We start from the raw sequence: 17,966 nt of genomic DNA, 5'->3' as shown, positions 1-17,966 counted from the left end.
AAATCCTGTGAGCACTGATGAATACCATGAAACAATTTGTCACATTACCTAAAGTTGAGCAAAGGTCCAAATCCCTAGCTCAATCATTAGGCATCTTATTTTATGTTTTCTTTTGTTTTTAATGCCAAGAATAGTGTTAGAGGCACATTATTTTCCACATTCATTCCATAAATGTTTCTTGAGAAACTACTCATTTCTTGGCGATATACTCAGTGTTCAGGATCCATAGATGACCAAAGATGATCCTTAAAGACAACATGTGATTTGAAGTCCTTTTGTCCCCACCTCGCTTCACATAGACATCTAGCATGACAAAATTTGATCTAGCAATCAAATTCCCTCTCCAAACACCAGAAGTGTATCTAGATGTAGTTTAGTTTGCCTACCCAGAAATATCAGAATTTTTCTCCCTTTTAAGCCCAAAGACTATTAATGCAAATCCAATTGAATTTGCATTTGATTACATTTCTGATGGAAACATTCATATGCAAATGAAAATTCATGCAAAGATAGCCAGATAATTCAAATAGTTGCTGAAATATCAAGATAAAATTAGGATATTAAACGTACATCCATCCACGTTTACTGGGTTACACTAAGGTCATCAAGTGGGACAATAGTCTGAAAAACCTCAAATAATTTTTTTTTAAATATTCAAATATGTATGTGTTCAGATGGAGCTGTAACATTTCTTTGAATTGTCATAGTATAGAAAAAGTTATCAGCCATGGATAAAGTTAGTCACATTGTTTAGAAACAGTCACTTTAGCTGGATGGTGGTTGTGCATGCCTTAATCCGAGCACTCATGAGGCAGGTGGTCTCTGAGTTCAAGAACAGCCTGGTCTATAGAGTGAGTTCCTGGATAGCCAGGGCTACACAGAGAAACCTGTCATGAAAAACAAAACAAAACCAACCAAACAACAACAACAACAGCAAAAAAAACCCGTTCATTTAAAATTTTGCTCCATTGTCTTCCCTTACCAGTAAAAGCAAGAAGTAACTCTTGGTAACACTATTTTAATGAGCCCCAAACTGGACAAATAGTTTTTGTAAACTGGCAGTTCCCACATACTCCCTAGGGAGTCAAGTTCAGTGACATTGTCATTATCTCCACTATCAATATCCTTTGAAAGTACCTATGGCCTTGTGAATGGAGCAGCAGAGCCATGATCTTAACTTAGGGCTATTAAATCCAACTAAGAACAGATATAAGCAAAAGGTCAAGGTCAAATGTATTCAGCTACTGCCTTACATTCCAAATTCATTTTCAGGGGGAATACAAAACTTGGGATGAGATGGCTGTTCTTGTGAAACTTGGCAGAAGTTGAAGCGACAAAAGGAAATAACTTGAGGTCACAGCATGCAGGATTGTTAGCACCTAGTTTGGTGGTCCACAAGATGTAATTCTCCTGATCCTTCTTCTGCTTGATCTTATGTTTACCCATGATTTCAACTCCTTTTAGAATTCTACTGTTTCCTGCTTTGGCAAATATCACTAATCATTTATCAGACTGAAAATCCTAAAGATAAAGGAGAAATTTTAGCATCTCATTTGGGCAAGCTGGATCTTTCCCCAAATCTTAGAGACCTTACTTTGTAAAGGCCACTTTTTTTTTCATCTTTGCCACCACTTCCTTAATCTTTGTCTCTTGAGTGACTTTGGACAAGAGCACACCCCCAGTCCCCTACCCAACCCTACCCTCAGTCAACTCTTTGAGCAGAACTTGCCCTTCTTTTTCTCCTATTCCTGTAATAATATAGCCAGAGTCATAATTACAAAGTACGAGTGTCATCATTCCATACAACTGACCTTCTTGCTTCGTATCCTTCAACAGCTTCTTCTTGCTCCTAGAATGAAAATGAAAGTCCTTAGCAGGCTATTTCTGCTGCCTCTGCTCCCCAACATCTTATAGTTTTTGTTTCACATTGCACTCCAACTTAGATACTGAGATGTCCATGCTCCTTCCTGTCACCTCTACACACGCCACTGCTCCAGCTTAAAGAGTAAATTAATTTCAAGCTTCCCCATTAAAGCTTTATCAGTTTCTTAGACCCAATGGATCCCTGTGTTACTTTTGTTCATACCACCATACCACTTTTGGTCTTAATACTCAGTCATGTTTGAGCGATATGTTTATTTTTGGGATGGTGTCATTTGGATTTCTTCCTTTCTTTTATCTTCTTCCTTCCTTCCTTCCTTCCTTTCTTCCTTCCTTCCTTCCTTCCTTCCTTCCTTCCTTCCTTCCCTCCTTCCCTCCCCCCTCTTTTTTGTGGCTTTCTGAAGGACAAGGTTAGCTCTGGTCTTTGCTTAGGAAACCAAGACTTGTTTGTCAAGGCTTTCAATCAATACATGTTGAATGAATGAGTGGTCCATTTTCTAGTCTTCTTATCCAAAATCCACAAGTTTGTAATAATGTGAACCAAAAAATAAATAAATAAATAAATAAGAAAGAAAGAAAGAAAGAAAGAAAGAAAGAAAGAAAGAAAGAGAAAAGAAAAGAAAATCGACCAACTTGCTTGAACATCATTACATCACAGCTTGCCAAGAAGGCTTCCTATGGCAAACACCAGTGCTTCTTGCAGCAGAGAAAGCACGGTGAAAGAGCCAGCAGAATCAGAGGGAACTGCTTTCAAACCATGGTATCAGGAGTTTGCCATGCATTGTGCTAGCAAAGCACCTTCCCCAGCAACCATAAAGAATAACTAACAGCTACTCTTCCACCTCTACATTATGCATAATTTTTTTATTTGTAAGCCACAACTAATTTCAGGGATGCATCTAGAGATTTTAAGTATACCATGTCTTGTGATACAAATCGTTGAAATTGGTTCACAACTATTATTTACTTCATAAAAATAAAATCATAACTTAAGAAGCTAAAGTCATATACAAGTTATGCTGCAATTTTATCAGTGTAACTCCATTACTTTTTGTTTTATTCCTATCGGCTGTGAGCCTAATTTTATTTGCATTGACTATACAAAGATTAATATCACAGTGAGAATGCGTCATTCTGTGACTTCTCTTTAGCAAGGTCACACTATTGTATTTGTAAGGATGTCTGTCCTTTCACATCTGTCTCAGACTATGTAGACCTGACTATCATATTTAAAGAAGAGCATGATAAAACCTTATATTTAGCAGCAGATGGATCTGTAGATAGGGACGTGAAGTGTTGTATACCTTAAGAAAATTAAATTTCCTTTTCCTGTGTGTGTATGTGTGTGTGTGTGTGTGTGTGTGTGAAAACACTTTATTGAAGGACTTTGGGGAAGGTCTGGAGAGATCCACACTGTATGCTGACCTCCTTAGTGTAGACCTTTGAGGTTTCTCTGTCACTAAGAGCTAAATTTACTTTTCTTAAGACAAAAGGAAGTTTCATATAGACCATTAAAGTACCTGGAAGCTTACATCATGTCATGTTTAGGGATTTCAGTTTCACTTTTAAATACATTTAATAAATACACTTTAAATTTTCTCCCATTTGTATGCAAACATTCCAAGAACAAATGTGCCTACTTAACTTAAGCAAAGTAAGCTCTTTTGCTTGTACTATAAAAATAAGCATTTAATCAATATTTGGTCCTCTTCCCTTCTGACAAACAAAGGAGAGGCTTTAAGTCTTACTAGTATCTAGCCAACTGTTGTTGCTAACAATGATGTAGAGTACTTGGTCTCCTAGGGAAAAGGCCCTGAAAGACATTTCTCTTCTGCTTATGATTTCAGTTAAGAATGCAAATTGCACACCAGACTTTGAGGAATACTTTGCCAAAAGAAAACTGGAGGAACGCGATGGTCATGCAGTCAGCATTGAAGAGTACCTTCAGCGAAGCGACACGGCCATTATTTACCCAGAAGCCCCCGAGGAGCTGTCTCGCCTTGGCACGCCAGAGGCCAATGGGCAAGAAGAAAATGGTGAGGCTGTAATTCATTTTTAGCCACTATACTGACCTCTGCAGCTGTTACAATCACAAATGCACTACATGCCTGGGTGTTTACCTTAAAATTTGAAGAACAGCTGCAGAGGCATGGAATTTCATGAGCAAAGATTAGAACTGTAATTTTAGGGTATTGTGAAATTTTTTTTTTGTCAGCAAATTTGTGTCATTTGTACATCCAATACAGAATAAGAACAATTACAGCCCATTTCTAAGAGATAAAAATATCTAAATTTATTCCTATCTTTCAGGGATATTTTACTTTTGAAGAAAAAAAAAAGTTTAAGATCACCGACCCTCACCTTTTGTTCTCTGATACCTGAACATCTCCTTCCCTCCTGTGAATTCCTGTGTAACAGGAGTCTAGGGTTCAGGGGAACTGTCAGTCACCCAAAGGGAATTTCTTCATTTATCAGCTGTTTAAATCCCCCCTCCCCACAAATAAGCTCAAGTAATTAATTAATTTTCGAGCGCAGTGTGAGCTGATTCGGACAAGGCTGCCCTGGGTGTGCAAGGGGCCTGGTTGCGAGGAGGCCGGGCGCAATGATGGCGCTCTGCTGGAGCAGATTGTAGTGATTCCTGTCATAGCAGCCCGGGCAGCCAGCCCATTAGCTGCCATTGATTTACTGACCTTTTGGCCCGCTCCTCTCCCTCTCGCCTCTCGGCTACAGACCTGCCACCTGGAACTCCAGATGCTTTTGCCCAACTGCTGACCTGCCCCTACTGCGACCGTGGCTACAAGCGCTTGACATCGCTGAAGGAGCACATCAAGTACCGCCACGAGAAGAATGAAGAGAACTTTTCCTGCCCTCTTTGTAGCTACACGTTCGCCTACCGCACCCAGCTCGAGCGGCATATGGTGACGCACAAGCCAGGGACAGACCAGGTGGGGGTTGGTTCTAAGTGATTTCTTTCTATAATAACCCCTTAGAGAAACGATATTGCTTTGATTGGCAATCATTATTAATTTTTCATGGCATTTTGAAGATGCAGATCTTTTAATGGTAATAGCTTTAATTGAGGTCTAAATGATTTTTTGATGGTCTCTTCTAATATGATTTAATAGTCTTATGTTCACGATCGAATGAGTGTGTTAATTTCTAATTTAGAAATTTTATTTGCACTTTAACTTGACTTTAGTTTCATTTTTATGTTCCACAAAAAGTGAATGAAATTGTAGCATTTTAATTATACATTATTAAACATCTCAGCAATTTTAATTCCATTTTTCACCTAGTTTTGCTTAGGCTTTTTTTTTTTCATATAGGACCTAATGCATAGTAAAAGAAGTATGTATTTCTTTCATTTGCCATGAAACATTTTCAAATTACTTAGAATACTTTTACAAGCTTACTAATTTATGAAATCTAATTATTTTCAGGAAAATAAAAAGGCATATAGGTTATATGCATATATACATCATAAATTGGAAAAATAATAGAACACTCTTTATAATTAAAACAAGTCCATCTCAACATACGTGCATGTGGTTAAATGCCAAAATTGTTCTGCCTCTTTTGGTTTATTTTGTTTTAAAAATAAGATCTCTGTCTCGGAAAGGTAAGGATAGTGTCTTAAATCCTTGAAATGACTGAGTAGGATTGATTCACAACATCTCTTAAATGTTTCAGCAAAACTGCTCTTTCTGCCCTCCTGAGAGAATTGACTCTGCAAATTGATATTATGATGTGTTGGGTGGTCACAGTAATGGCATTTCATAAGTCACAATAACTGGCCCTACAGATAAAGAATTGTCCTAAATGAACTTTGATATTATATGTTTTTAAAAATGGTTCAATATGACATTCTATATAAAACTGCGATTTGTCCTCGTAGGCTTTATTATCTTTGAATAAGGAAAAGAAGGCACAAACCCAATTAAGCAAGGGTAGAAATACTATACCACGAATTTTTACCATTTAAGGCACTTTATCACATAATCATACCATTTGTTTCTGATTGGACTTGTTACTTGAATGTTTTCCAAAGATCGGCTATAAGTAATATGCTTGTGTAGTTACACTTATGTAACAGTTTATCTTCTCATGCTTCTCTGCACAAAAAAACTCTAGGAAAAAAATGCCTAGATATTTATCTAGTATAACTGCTTTAAATTTCACATGCAGAAGTGTGATTGTGTTGGCGCATTATGAATGGTAGCTTTGGTGTTGAAAAGTCCCCTCATTTGCTCATGGCATTTACAATTAGTAAATTAAAATGATTGTATCATATTAACAGTGGCACAACTAAAGTTTATAGTAGTCCTCTGAGGGCTGTGGAGGAGACAAAGCAGCTGTTGCTGTTTGTTTATGCAACTCAGCAACATATGAGCGCTGGTCCCTCAATGGCGCTCGGCGGGCTGGGCTCCGCTTGATCTTTGAAGGTTGCTGCTGTTTGAACAAACCTCCCTGTGTCCCATGTAACACCATCTGTCTCACTAGGAATGTGGGAAGATTCAGCACACCCTAGCAGTTGTCATACCGATTCTGTGCTGTCTTTTTGCAAAGGGCTTTTGTGTCATTGCCGCAGAAAAAGGCTGGCCTCCTACCTTGAACACCCAGAGTGGATGGCTCTTTTTTTTTTTTTTTTTTTTTTTTTTTTTTTTACCTAGAATTCCAAGTCACACTGCCACCCTCCCCCCTTGTTCAAAAAGCTCAGCTGCGTTTGATTGTATCTGTGTGGCTTCTAACTTGTCTTTTCAGCAAACTTTTTTTTTTCTTTCGGTCCTTGTACACTACTAAAAAGGAAAATGAAAAGTCGTTGAAGTCCTTCCTACTGACTTGTGATAAAACTGCTCAAGCAGCTATAACCCAAGATGTTGTCTCTTATTTGATAATGAATCAAGTCTGATAGGCAGCACCTAAGAAGAACAGGGTTAAAATGGGCCAGTAGCACCATGAGCAGAATATTTAAACAGGCATACCAAATATTTATAGTCAAAGGTTTTTGTATTTTTTTTAATTTGGGGGGACTTTTTTTGGACACTTCTTTAAATTTCAGTTTGATTTAGTGTAAGATATGTTTTTACTCAGACAGAAAACTTGGTGAAAAATTTGTTTTAAGTGTGGGTTAAAATTTTTTTTTAATAATTTCCAGGAAATTATTTTTTCCTCAACAAGATAGCAGTATTCTAGAAGGAAACCTTTAGATTTTAGATTCTGCACTAAACACAAAGAGCCATCAACATCTCTACAATTACACTTTCTCATCTCAAGGGTCAAAGAAATGTTTTAGGAAAGAGATGACAGGCATAATTGTGAAGCAGGCATCCGATGGGCATGGGAAGACTTTTTAGAAAGTTCCCATTTTATGACCAGCATTATCACTTTTATTGCAACTCTGAAAGACAGAGCAGATAAATAAGCGTGTGCTCAGACCTCTTGCCTTGTCTGAAAAAGAGGCCTTGAGAAGATTCCTAACCAATCTCCTTTGTGCCTCCTGAACAAAAATGATGGCCGTCTTTCTCCTTTCACAGCACCAAATGCTAACCCAAGGAGCAGGTAACCGCAAGTTCAAATGCACAGAGTGTGGCAAGGCCTTCAAGTACAAGCACCATCTGAAAGAGCACCTACGAATTCACAGTGGTGAGTAGCAGGGGTGTTTGCACTCATGTCTGCATCATTTCCAACTAGAGAAGGGTTTGAAGACTATTTAAATCTATACAGTCCTGGGTGTAGCTTTTTGAACTTACCCATTTCTTTCAAAAGTGCTGTGTGCCTATGGTACCACTGTAAATGTTTATCCTTCTTACCAAGGCACAGGGGCTTTGATTTTTTATTTTATTATTTTATTTTATTTTATTTTAGCCAAATCTAGAGATTTTGCCAAACTGTGTATCTTTGACCTGGATGTATTTGGCTGCGATTTCATATTTGATACCTAAACTTATACAACAAAAAGTAGGAGAAAAATTGGACAAGAGCTTGTGTATGCCAAATGTTCCTTGACTCCTGATAGCTGTACATCATAAACCCACATCCCACCACTGAGATTTCTGCTTCATATGTAGTTTGGTAGCTCTGCCAAGCATTTTATTACCAAATTGGATGCTATTCAAGGAACTAGTTGAATTGGTAGAATCAATGGAACCTCCACAGAGTTGATTAAAGCCATGGCTTCACTTCCCTTTAAACACTGTGATGTCTTTATTGTGCTATTGACCACACATTAATCTGACACTCTGTGTAAATAGGAGGCTGCTGATGGCCTGACAAGACTTGGGATCCTAGCTGAAAAAGGCAGAGATAGTCTTCACCTTCCACTGCTTACATCTTGAGTTATGTCCACCCAGGTAGAGATAAAGCCCAGATATAGTATGATCACATAACTCTGATGTAGGCATCTAGAATGTAGGGTCCACCCCCCTCCTGGCTTTATTTCATTTGGTTCCACATATTCTTGTCTTGGCAGACGTCACTTGTTACCTAACCAAAGAAATCTAATGCTAATTTCAATTATCATTTTAGGTGAAAAACCTTATGAATGCCCAAACTGCAAGAAACGCTTCTCCCATTCTGGTTCCTACAGTTCACACATCAGCAGCAAGAAATGTATTGGTTTAATCTCAGTAAATGGTCGAATGAGAAACAATATCAAGACGGGTTCTTCCCCTAATTCTGTTTCTTCTTCTCCTACTAACTCAGCCATTACTCAATTAAGGAACAAGTTGGAAAATGGAAAACCACTTAGCATGTCTGAACAGACAGGCTTACTTAAGATTAAAACGGAACCACTAGACTTCAATGACTACAAAGTTCTTATGGCAACACACGGGTTTAGTGGCACTAGTCCCTTTATGAATGGCGGCCTTGGAGCCACCAGCCCTTTAGGTGTGCATCCATCTGCTCAGAGTCCAATGCAGCACTTAGGTGTAGGGATGGAAGCCCCTTTACTTGGATTTCCCACTATGAATAGTAATTTGAGTGAGGTACAAAAGGTTCTACAGATTGTGGACAATACGGTTTCTAGGCAAAAGATGGACTGTAAGACTGAAGAAATTTCCAAGTTGAAAGGTTATCATCTGAAGGATCCATGTTCTCAGCCAGAGGAACAAGGAGTTACTTCTCCCAATATGCCACCTGTCGGTCTTCCAGTAGTGAGTCATAATGGTGCCACTAAAAGTATCATTGACTATACCTTAGAAAAAGTTAATGAAGCCAAAGCTTGCCTGCAGAGCTTGACTACTGACTCAAGAAGACAGATCAGTAATATAAAGAAGGAGAAGCTGCGTACTTTGATAGATTTGGTCACTGATGATAAAATGATTGAGAATCACAGCATATCCACTCCATTTTCATGTCAGTTCTGTAAAGAAAGCTTCCCAGGCCCTATACCCCTGCATCAGCATGAACGCTACCTGTGTAAAATGAATGAAGAGATCAAGGCAGTCCTGCAACCTCATGAAAACATAGTCCCCAGCAAAGCCGGAGTTTTTGTTGATAATAAAGCCCTCCTCTTGTCATCTGTACTTTCTGAGAAAGGACTGACAAGCCCCATCAACCCATACAAGGACCACATGTCTGTACTCAAAGCATACTATGCTATGAACATGGAGCCCAACTCTGATGAACTGCTGAAAATCTCCATTGCTGTGGGCCTTCCTCAGGAATTTGTGAAGGAATGGTTTGAGCAAAGAAAAGTCTACCAGTATTCAAATTCCAGGTCGCCATCACTGGAAAGGACCTCCAAGCCGTTAGCTCCCAACAGTAACCCCCCCACAAAGGACTCTTTATTACCCAGGTCTCCTGTAAAACCTATGGACTCTATAACGTCACCATCTATAGCAGAACTCCACAACAGTGTTACGAATTGTGATCCTCCTCTCAGGCTAACAAAACCTTCCCATTTTACCAATATTAAAGCAGTTGATAAATTGGACCACTCAAGGAGTAATACTCCTTCTCCTTTAAATCTTTCCTCCACATCTTCTAAAAACTCCCACAGTAGCTCATACACTCCAAATAGCTTCTCTTCCGAGGAGCTGCAGGCTGAGCCTTTGGACCTGTCATTACCAAAACAAATGAGAGAACCCAAAAGTATTATAGCCACAAAGAACAAAACGAAAGCTACTAGCATCAATTTAGACCATAACAGTGTTTCCTCATCATCTGAAAACTCAGATGAACCTCTGAATTTGACTTTTATCAAGAAGGAGTTTTCAAATTCTAATAATCTGGACAACAAAAGCACTAACCCTGTGTTCAGCATGAACCCATTTAGTGCCAAGCCTTTATACACACCTCTTCCACCACAAAGCGCTTTTCCCCCGGCCACTTTCATGCCGCCAGTCCAGACCAGCATCCCTGGGCTACGACCATACCCAGGGCTGGATCAGATGAGCTTCCTACCACATATGGCCTATACCTACCCAACGGGAGCAGCTACCTTTGCTGACATGCAGCAAAGGAGGAAATACCAGCGGAAACAAGGATTTCAGGTAATGAGATGTGTCTTTTTTCCTCTAAAGAAAAGCGATAAAAAGTGTGGTCTAACGCGTATAATTCCCAAGCTGTGATTCCCAACCTGCCCAGTACAAACAAAAATTGCCTAGACGACATACAAAGTGGGGGGGAAAACACTCAGTGAAAGAAAAATTCAGAAATAGGAAAGTCTTTTTAACATGAACCTTTAACTCCGAGTGAGCTTCCAAAGCCAATGGCTAAAGAGATAAACTTTTTAGGAAGCTGAGGCAAGAAGATTGCTAGTTCAAGGCTAGGCAGCAGAACAGGGTTCTGTCTCCAAAACAAAACAAAACAAATGAAGAATTCTTTCAAGAATTATATGTCAATGCCAATAGTCGGTAGGCTTACCCAGATGCTTGAAATTAAAGTGTGTAACAACCACATGATTTGAAGGATGTATAGAACTTGAAGGAATGACATATTTAAATTTTAATATGTATTTTGTTTTATACAGAATAGTTTATCTTAAAGAGTATTTTTTAAAAATATTTTACATGTTACACAGGACTTCTTTCCTAATTTTCAAATTATCAAATAATTGATAGGTGGTTGAATGGGAAAACAAGCATTGTTTTAGCATTATTTTATATAATCCCTGTTTGCAAAATAGGAGTCGAAGTGGTAGTGCATGGCTGTAACAGCTGTCCAGTATTCCAATTTACCACACATCTGCCCTCTTTGTAAATGCATTTAAGCCTATTTAATCTTCTCTAGTATTAATTAGTGCAAATATAGTCTAAGAAAACTAAACTGTGGGCTAGCAAATGGAAATGTATGTTATCATGCAAGTTTGCACTCCTTTGGACCAAGACAAAATAAATATCAAGAAATTTAATAATTTACTGATCCACATTCATTATTGCTCAATGCTGAAGGCTGTTTTATCATAGATAGAACATTGATAAAAAGTGTTATTAATATTCCCTATTTCAAATTAGAAAATTAAATATAAAAATATAGCTTAGGGCTTTTAGTTGGTAGACATACATTTAAATAGATTGTATAATAATAATATTTTGTACCTAAATATAAAATTCAATTAAAATGAGGTTTCTACAGCTACCAATCATTTCTGAAATAAAGTACACTGGAAAATATAGCAATTCTGATATTTAATGTTCACTTGTGGATATTCCTGGTGTTTAAGAAAATGGAAGATTTAAGAAAATTTCATTTTTCCCTTTTATGTCAGAGAAGGTTTATGTTTTTGTTGAAATGTGAGACTTCACATATTGTTCAGAAAAAAATTAAAATTAGTCATAAGATAGATTGACAGCTAACATTTTTGAGGATCTTCTGATGTCGACCTATGCATAGTTGTTTGTTGTAAACACAAAGAGAAGAGACTGTGTTGAACTGTGTGATTATATCACAGGGAGAATTGCTTGATGGAGCACAAGACTACATGTCAGGCCTAGATGACATGACAGACTCCGATTCCTGTCTGTCTCGAAAGAAGATAAAGAAGACAGAAAGTGGCATGTATGCATGTGACTTATGTGACAAGACATTCCAGAAAAGCAGTTCCCTTCTGCGACATAAATACGAACACACAGGTATGAGCGACTTTGACTAGCTAGCTAGAGCTCTCCGGCCTGCTGTACATTTCATAATATTTAATGAGCACACTTGTGCAACGTAAGATGTAGCATATGCTGATACCTTCAACAAGAAAGAAGTAATGCTTTTGCATAACTCAGTAGGACTTTCGTGTTGCCTGTTTATTGGATCATTCATGTGTTTATGAGTGTGCTTGTCTTCCTAACTTTCAAGTTATATGTAAAACAAATTTACATATCATGTCAAAGAAATATTTAAATGCCCAGGGTAATGAAATGGCATGACAAGAGCTAATTATTGAAAGTATCTTCAAATACTTAAGCTATGATGAATTTATATATGTGTAAAAAATCTTATAATAAATCTGGTCAATGATATATTAGTATAATCATCCAAACATCAAGTAAGCCGTGGTTTGGGGTGACTTTGTTTGGTTTCCATAAATTGGCCACTTTTGAATCAGTTATATGTTATTTCCTTAAGAGAAAAAGCAAGAGACCAAATAAGCTACTGAATCTACTGTAATTGAAACACTAAAATAATATTTCCCATTCATGTGTCATTAATCAGCAACAGTTACCAAGTCAAGTGTTCCCTATGACTAAAGAGGTGGTGCATCACTTTTTCTTAAAAGTGCTGTTATGTAAAAAAATGTTTTCCACACTCCAAAATCAGATCTGCAGCTCTGTGGCAGGGTTACATCAATGTTCCCTCTTCCCTCCCCATCTTCCTAACATGGGAACCTAACCTCATCCTGTCCTTAACCCCTTCCCAAGTCTTTTCCACTAGAACTATGGCAAACTGTATTAGCCCTTGCTGGGGGAAAAAGTATAGAGTCTTATTCAAAATGTTGGAAAAGGGAGAAGGAGGAAGAAAGTGTAGGAAAACTTCTTACTTTAAACAAGGGCAAAAAATAGCATTAATTCATATGGGGGAAGTAGTGATGGAGCAAAAGGAAGAAGGTGATGCTATACTTTAACTACTTGCAGATATGGTACACATTCTGGTACTGAAGGATACCTTGGGAAACACAAGTCCTTTGAATCTTCCCACATTTCTCATTAGCCATGTGTTGGAGGTAACACATGTGACCAGAATCAAGCTGAGCAGTGGGGGAAAGTTGGCATGTGCTGGTGGACCACTACTGCTGAGGGCACTTTGTGAAGAGAACCAAGGTTTTAACAGCCATGCTCCTTATCCAACCAGTTCAGCTCCTTTTTCTCCAACCATGATCTCTGTGGCTATTATTTTAAAAGGTCAATTAATGATACTTTCAAAATGCCCCAAATTGATTAGCAAATATACACAGATTTTATACTTAAGCAATGTAGTTGAAACATCAAAATTTGCCTACACTGTTCATTTATTATATTTTCTTTAATACTGAGTCTTATTTAAGTATTTACAGAGTAAAAAAATATTTTCATGCCTAAATTTACTTTAATTTTAATCAACCTCAAATATATTTTGTATTTCATTATTCAGCTACAATAGGCACATCCCTGAAGGCATCTTTCCCTCTCTGATTGGTCTTATTATATGACCATATGCAAACTCTATCATTTACTAAATGGTGAGTGGAAAACTTTTATTTTAGTGAGGGCTCTCATACATATTGACATCTAGTCAATATATTTATCTCCTATAAATATGCTAGTCCATAAACGTCATAGGTGTTCAGCTAGTTGAGAGACCCAAAAGTTGACAAACACAAATGTGTATATGTTTAATTTTTTTAAAAAGCACATTATTTTAAAAGTAAAATATTCTGGTCCTTTAAGATGAGAGATCTGCTGCCTAGAAACATTGCCTAGCAACAGGATGCTAACCATCCAAAGGTTTCTCTAAACTGGTGACCAATTATCCTCCTGTTGGCGTCCTAGCTTGTCAAGTTTCCAGTATGTTAACTTTTTGGTCTCTTGACCAAACATCTCACAACATTACTGCTGTCATTGTATTAGGTTCCATCCAAGCAAAATTCTTCATGAAATTTGTCAGTATGATGTATGTGTGAATTTAGCTTACTTTCTTCTAATTGGGCCCCATAAGCCTTTTATTTGTTTATATTAATATCTAGTAATATTTTTAAATGAATTAATATGAATATTATAAGAGAGAACTGTCTTGACTCTAAGGCTGGGCAATGAAGTTGAATTGTGATTTGAATATTACATGTTGATTATAAGTGTGTCATTGATAAAGTATGTTTGTTATCTGTCTATAGAATTGTTTAAATGAAGAAAAAAATTAGTGACTATTCTTGGGATTCTGTGCTCTTCTGCCTCAATCTACTTTAAATTTATTTCCTAGGCAGATACCAAAGTCATACTGCTTAATTCTCTTACCAATGGCTTATTGCTTGCTCGTTTGCTTGGTTTTATTTCTTTCTTTATTTATTTATTTTGGTGGGCGGGGGTACCCTGGATAGTACAGAGAAGGAAATACTATGTAAATGTTATCTTCACTTTGAATAATTGTCACAAACAATGACTGAAATAAAAGATCTGAACCTTCTGGTAGGCACTGTCAAGGACTCATTTGTACTACACTAAAATTTTAGTCTGACATTTATTGAGTGCTTTCTCTGTTGAGACATTGTGGTGGGTACTTTCAAATCACCTTATTAATATGAGAAATAAAAATATTTCTAGTTTTGAGTAGACAGAGTCTACATTTTAAATAATTTTAATATAAGTAATTTAAATAATCTGGCCAATTTTGTTCCTAAGTTATACGGTGATTTTTTTTATGCCACAAACCTTCTATTTGTTACCAACTTTAGTCTTCATTGTAGCTGTCAGATGAGTCATGAATGTAAATAATAGTGAAAAAATGCCCCCAAATGTTTTGGTTCATTTAATAACAATTTGAGTGTTTTTCTGAATCTTGTTCATATAGAAATTTGATTCTAGAACATTTTGATTTAAGTCAGGTAAACTAATCAAAAGAATTAAAATGAAATAAATTCCCAAGTTAGCTCCTATTTTAAATTGACGTTATTAAATACTTGTTAGTGGATGTTCTCAAGATTACTAGAATATTTAGTGCAAGGTAAGTGTCAACACTCTCAGCCATATCCTGCCTTTGTCCTTCACATGGCTTCACAGTTGAGCACTTTATCCTTGCAGGTTGGCAGTTTATGATAAGGAATTAATGCAATCCTGTTACGAGCATAGTGTCTATTATCAAATGAATTCTTTGAAAGGTGGCTGCCTGTTATCATAGAATCCATCTCCTATGCATTTCTAAAAGGTCTGGAAATTGTGTATTGGAGGATGGTTGCTTTCAGTCCAGATGTTGCTCTGGTTTTACTATTTTAGAAAATAAAAAGCCTTACTGGCTTAAAGATCATTCGAAATGTTTCATATATTGTCTCCATGAAGTGGCCTAACTGGTTGACCACCTTTGATCCTGAGCTGATGAGACATTAGTATCAAAAAGACACCATGGGACAGTTTTGATCATGCATGTTTTAACAACTAAAGCAACAAGAAAAATTTCATGTGTAGTTTATCACCACTTGGATTTATTTCTTGCATGTACTCTGTTCTTTGATGCATGCATCCTGCTTAGACTTTAAGAAATGGTTGAACATGTATCAATGGATAAGAGTTAAGTGATTTAACTTTCATTGGCCTTTCACAATGAAGTCCTTATACTAAACACTTTACATATCCTGTCTCCATCACTCTGTGCCCAGCCTTCAGGCTAAGTCCCCAAATGACTTTACTTTGTTTGCAAAGACCCTGATCCTCAAACCAGTTGACATACTTGACACTGTACCACAGTCTGTCCTAAAAGATAGATTTCAGGGAAATTCCAGAGCTCATCCTCCTTATTGAGCAGGATATCATTCTGCCTCCATGGCATAGTTACTACTGCTAGCAGTGTCTTACCTTTTTCCTAGTAGCATCATCACTTTAAATATGCACATACAAACAAAAAAGGTCAAATTGTACCATAGAAGCTTGAACATTTCCTGAAATGTTAGAAAAAAAAGAATAAAACACTCCTAAGTTTTTCTCAAATATACTTCTACTTCCTCTTGTTGTCTACCCAGATTCCTACCACTCTACGAGAATGTCCTGTCATCCAGTTTACCTCATATAAAACATCTTTTCCCAAACTTAAAGAATGGTTCTTATATGTCTTAAATTAAACATGTTATCTTTGGGGTCTTAGCTGCCTTGAAATAGGTTAATATAATGCTGTCTACATTTCCCAATTGATGAGCACCAACAAATTCTTTGGAATTCTTATCTTACAGGTAAACAAACAAACAAACAAAAATTTTCTACTTAAATATTGTGCCTTCCCATATTACTCATCACTAATTGATATTGGATATTCCAGTAAAATGAAAACCATCAATGAAACAACATATAGCCGTTCTACTGCATTTTCTAAGTAGTGACATGCCCTGGAGGCATTCAATAACATTATTAAAGATATTTGATTACTAATTGAGATTGTATATCACCATATAACTGAATACCTGAAGTGTGCAGAATGGGCTCCTAATCTCATAACATGACACTTAGCAAATGAAAATGGAGTTACATCTACTAATGCTGATGTTTTTAATGTAATTTGCTGAAATGAGAGTTTGTAGTCGGAAACTGAAGCACCTAGCTTCATGTATGTCATCATGGTACATCATGCTCTGCACCACACATTTGACTTTAACTCTGGAGCACCAGGCTGATATTTTTTTTTGTCAGTTCTATTTCGGAAATAAAGTTTTAAGTATGACAGCTACAGAAGGTGTTGAAGGCATTCCAGTGCTATTTGTGGCCTGGAATCAACCAGATGTGTTTAGGCTTGGCAGTGGTTTCAAGTTCCAAACACTGGAATGTGAAAGGAAGTACAATGTTCTCTCACTGAAGAGTATTTTAACACTCAACAAGTGGCTGACATCTCATGGAAAACTCTAGAGGGAAAACACTATTTGGAGCTAGTTCAGACCCATGAGATACATCTTTCTAGTTTGTATTTCAGATGGTTTCTTCTGAAAGTTTTGTTCTTAAAGCCCAATGTCTGAGAAGACACTCTTCCAGTCTTCTTGACTCTACTCTGTTCTCTCCTAACTTGGCAGTTTGCTCCTGTTTAAAAGACCACTTTCAAAGCAGCTAACTCATGATGTAACACACAAAGCCATCGATGATGCCATCTTTACTGCTTTTACACAAGTCCTTGCCTTAAAACGTAAGGAAGGGAAGAATTGCCTGGAGGTGGCCATATGTTAGAGGCCGCTAGAAATGTCTTGTTTCACAGGACAGTTTTCAGTTCATTGAGACAGTAACAAAGCTTCCATTTTGAGTTCCCGTTCAGCAGCTCTCTAGTTGGTTAAATAATCGCATTCATCAGCAAGCCTTAAAAAGCCAGATTATGAGATGAAAATGCACCTTGTTAACCTCCTTGAGTTAGAAGGAGTGTGTAGATCGTTCAGGCATGCGCAGATATGCTTATGGACACGTTGACAGAATTCTTAGAAAAGAGACTCCATGCCAAGACACTAATCACCCTGTCGTCTTGTTCTTTCTCCCAGGAAAGAGACCACACCAGTGTCAGATTTGTAAGAAAGCATTCAAACACAAACACCACCTTATCGAGCACTCGAGGCTGCACTCGGGCGAGAAGCCCTATCAGTGTGACAAATGTGGCAAGCGCTTCTCACACTCGGGCTCCTACTCGCAGCACATGAATCACAGGTACTCCTACTGCAAGCGGGAGGCGGAGGAGCGGGAAGCGGCTGAGCGCGAGGCGCGAGAGAAAGGGCACTTGGAACCCACCGAGCTGCTGATGAACCGGGCTTACTTGCAGAGCATCACCCCTCAGGGGTACTCTGACTCGGAGGAGAGGGAAAGCATGCCGAGGGATGGCGAGAGCGAGAAGGAGCACGAGAAGGAGGGCGAGGAGGGTTATGGGAAGCTGCGAAGAAGGGACGGCGACGAGGAGGAAGAGGAGGAAGAGGAAGAAAGTGAAAATAAAAGTATGGATACGGA

At 37.8% G+C, this 17,966-nt stretch overlaps 1 protein-coding gene across 1 annotated transcript in view; it reads left to right on the top strand.

The window, feature by feature from the left end:
* The window catches only part of Zeb2 (zinc finger E-box binding homeobox 2), a 126,685-nt gene that overhangs the window by 103,858 nt on the left and 4,861 nt on the right, over positions 1-17,966 (top strand). The window contains exons 4-9 of the mRNA XM_059260438.1: positions 3,729-3,917; positions 4,612-4,826; positions 7,416-7,524; positions 8,407-10,376; positions 11,777-11,957; positions 17,510-17,966. The exon at positions 17,510-17,966 is cut by the window's right edge and continues 4,861 nt beyond it. Coding sequence (XP_059116421.1) covers positions 3,729-3,917; positions 4,612-4,826; positions 7,416-7,524; positions 8,407-10,376; positions 11,777-11,957; positions 17,510-17,966 — 3,121 coding nt within the window. The remainder of the gene's footprint in view (positions 1-3,728; positions 3,918-4,611; positions 4,827-7,415; positions 7,525-8,406; positions 10,377-11,776; positions 11,958-17,509) is intronic.

Source organism: Peromyscus eremicus, chromosome 4 (assembly GCF_949786415.1).
Source record: "Peromyscus eremicus chromosome 4, PerEre_H2_v1, whole genome shotgun sequence".
In the NCBI taxonomy this organism is placed as follows: domain Eukaryota; kingdom Metazoa; phylum Chordata; class Mammalia; order Rodentia; family Cricetidae; genus Peromyscus; species Peromyscus eremicus.
Note: the sequence above shows the minus strand (reverse complement) of the source record. Positions and strands in the feature narration are given on the sequence as shown.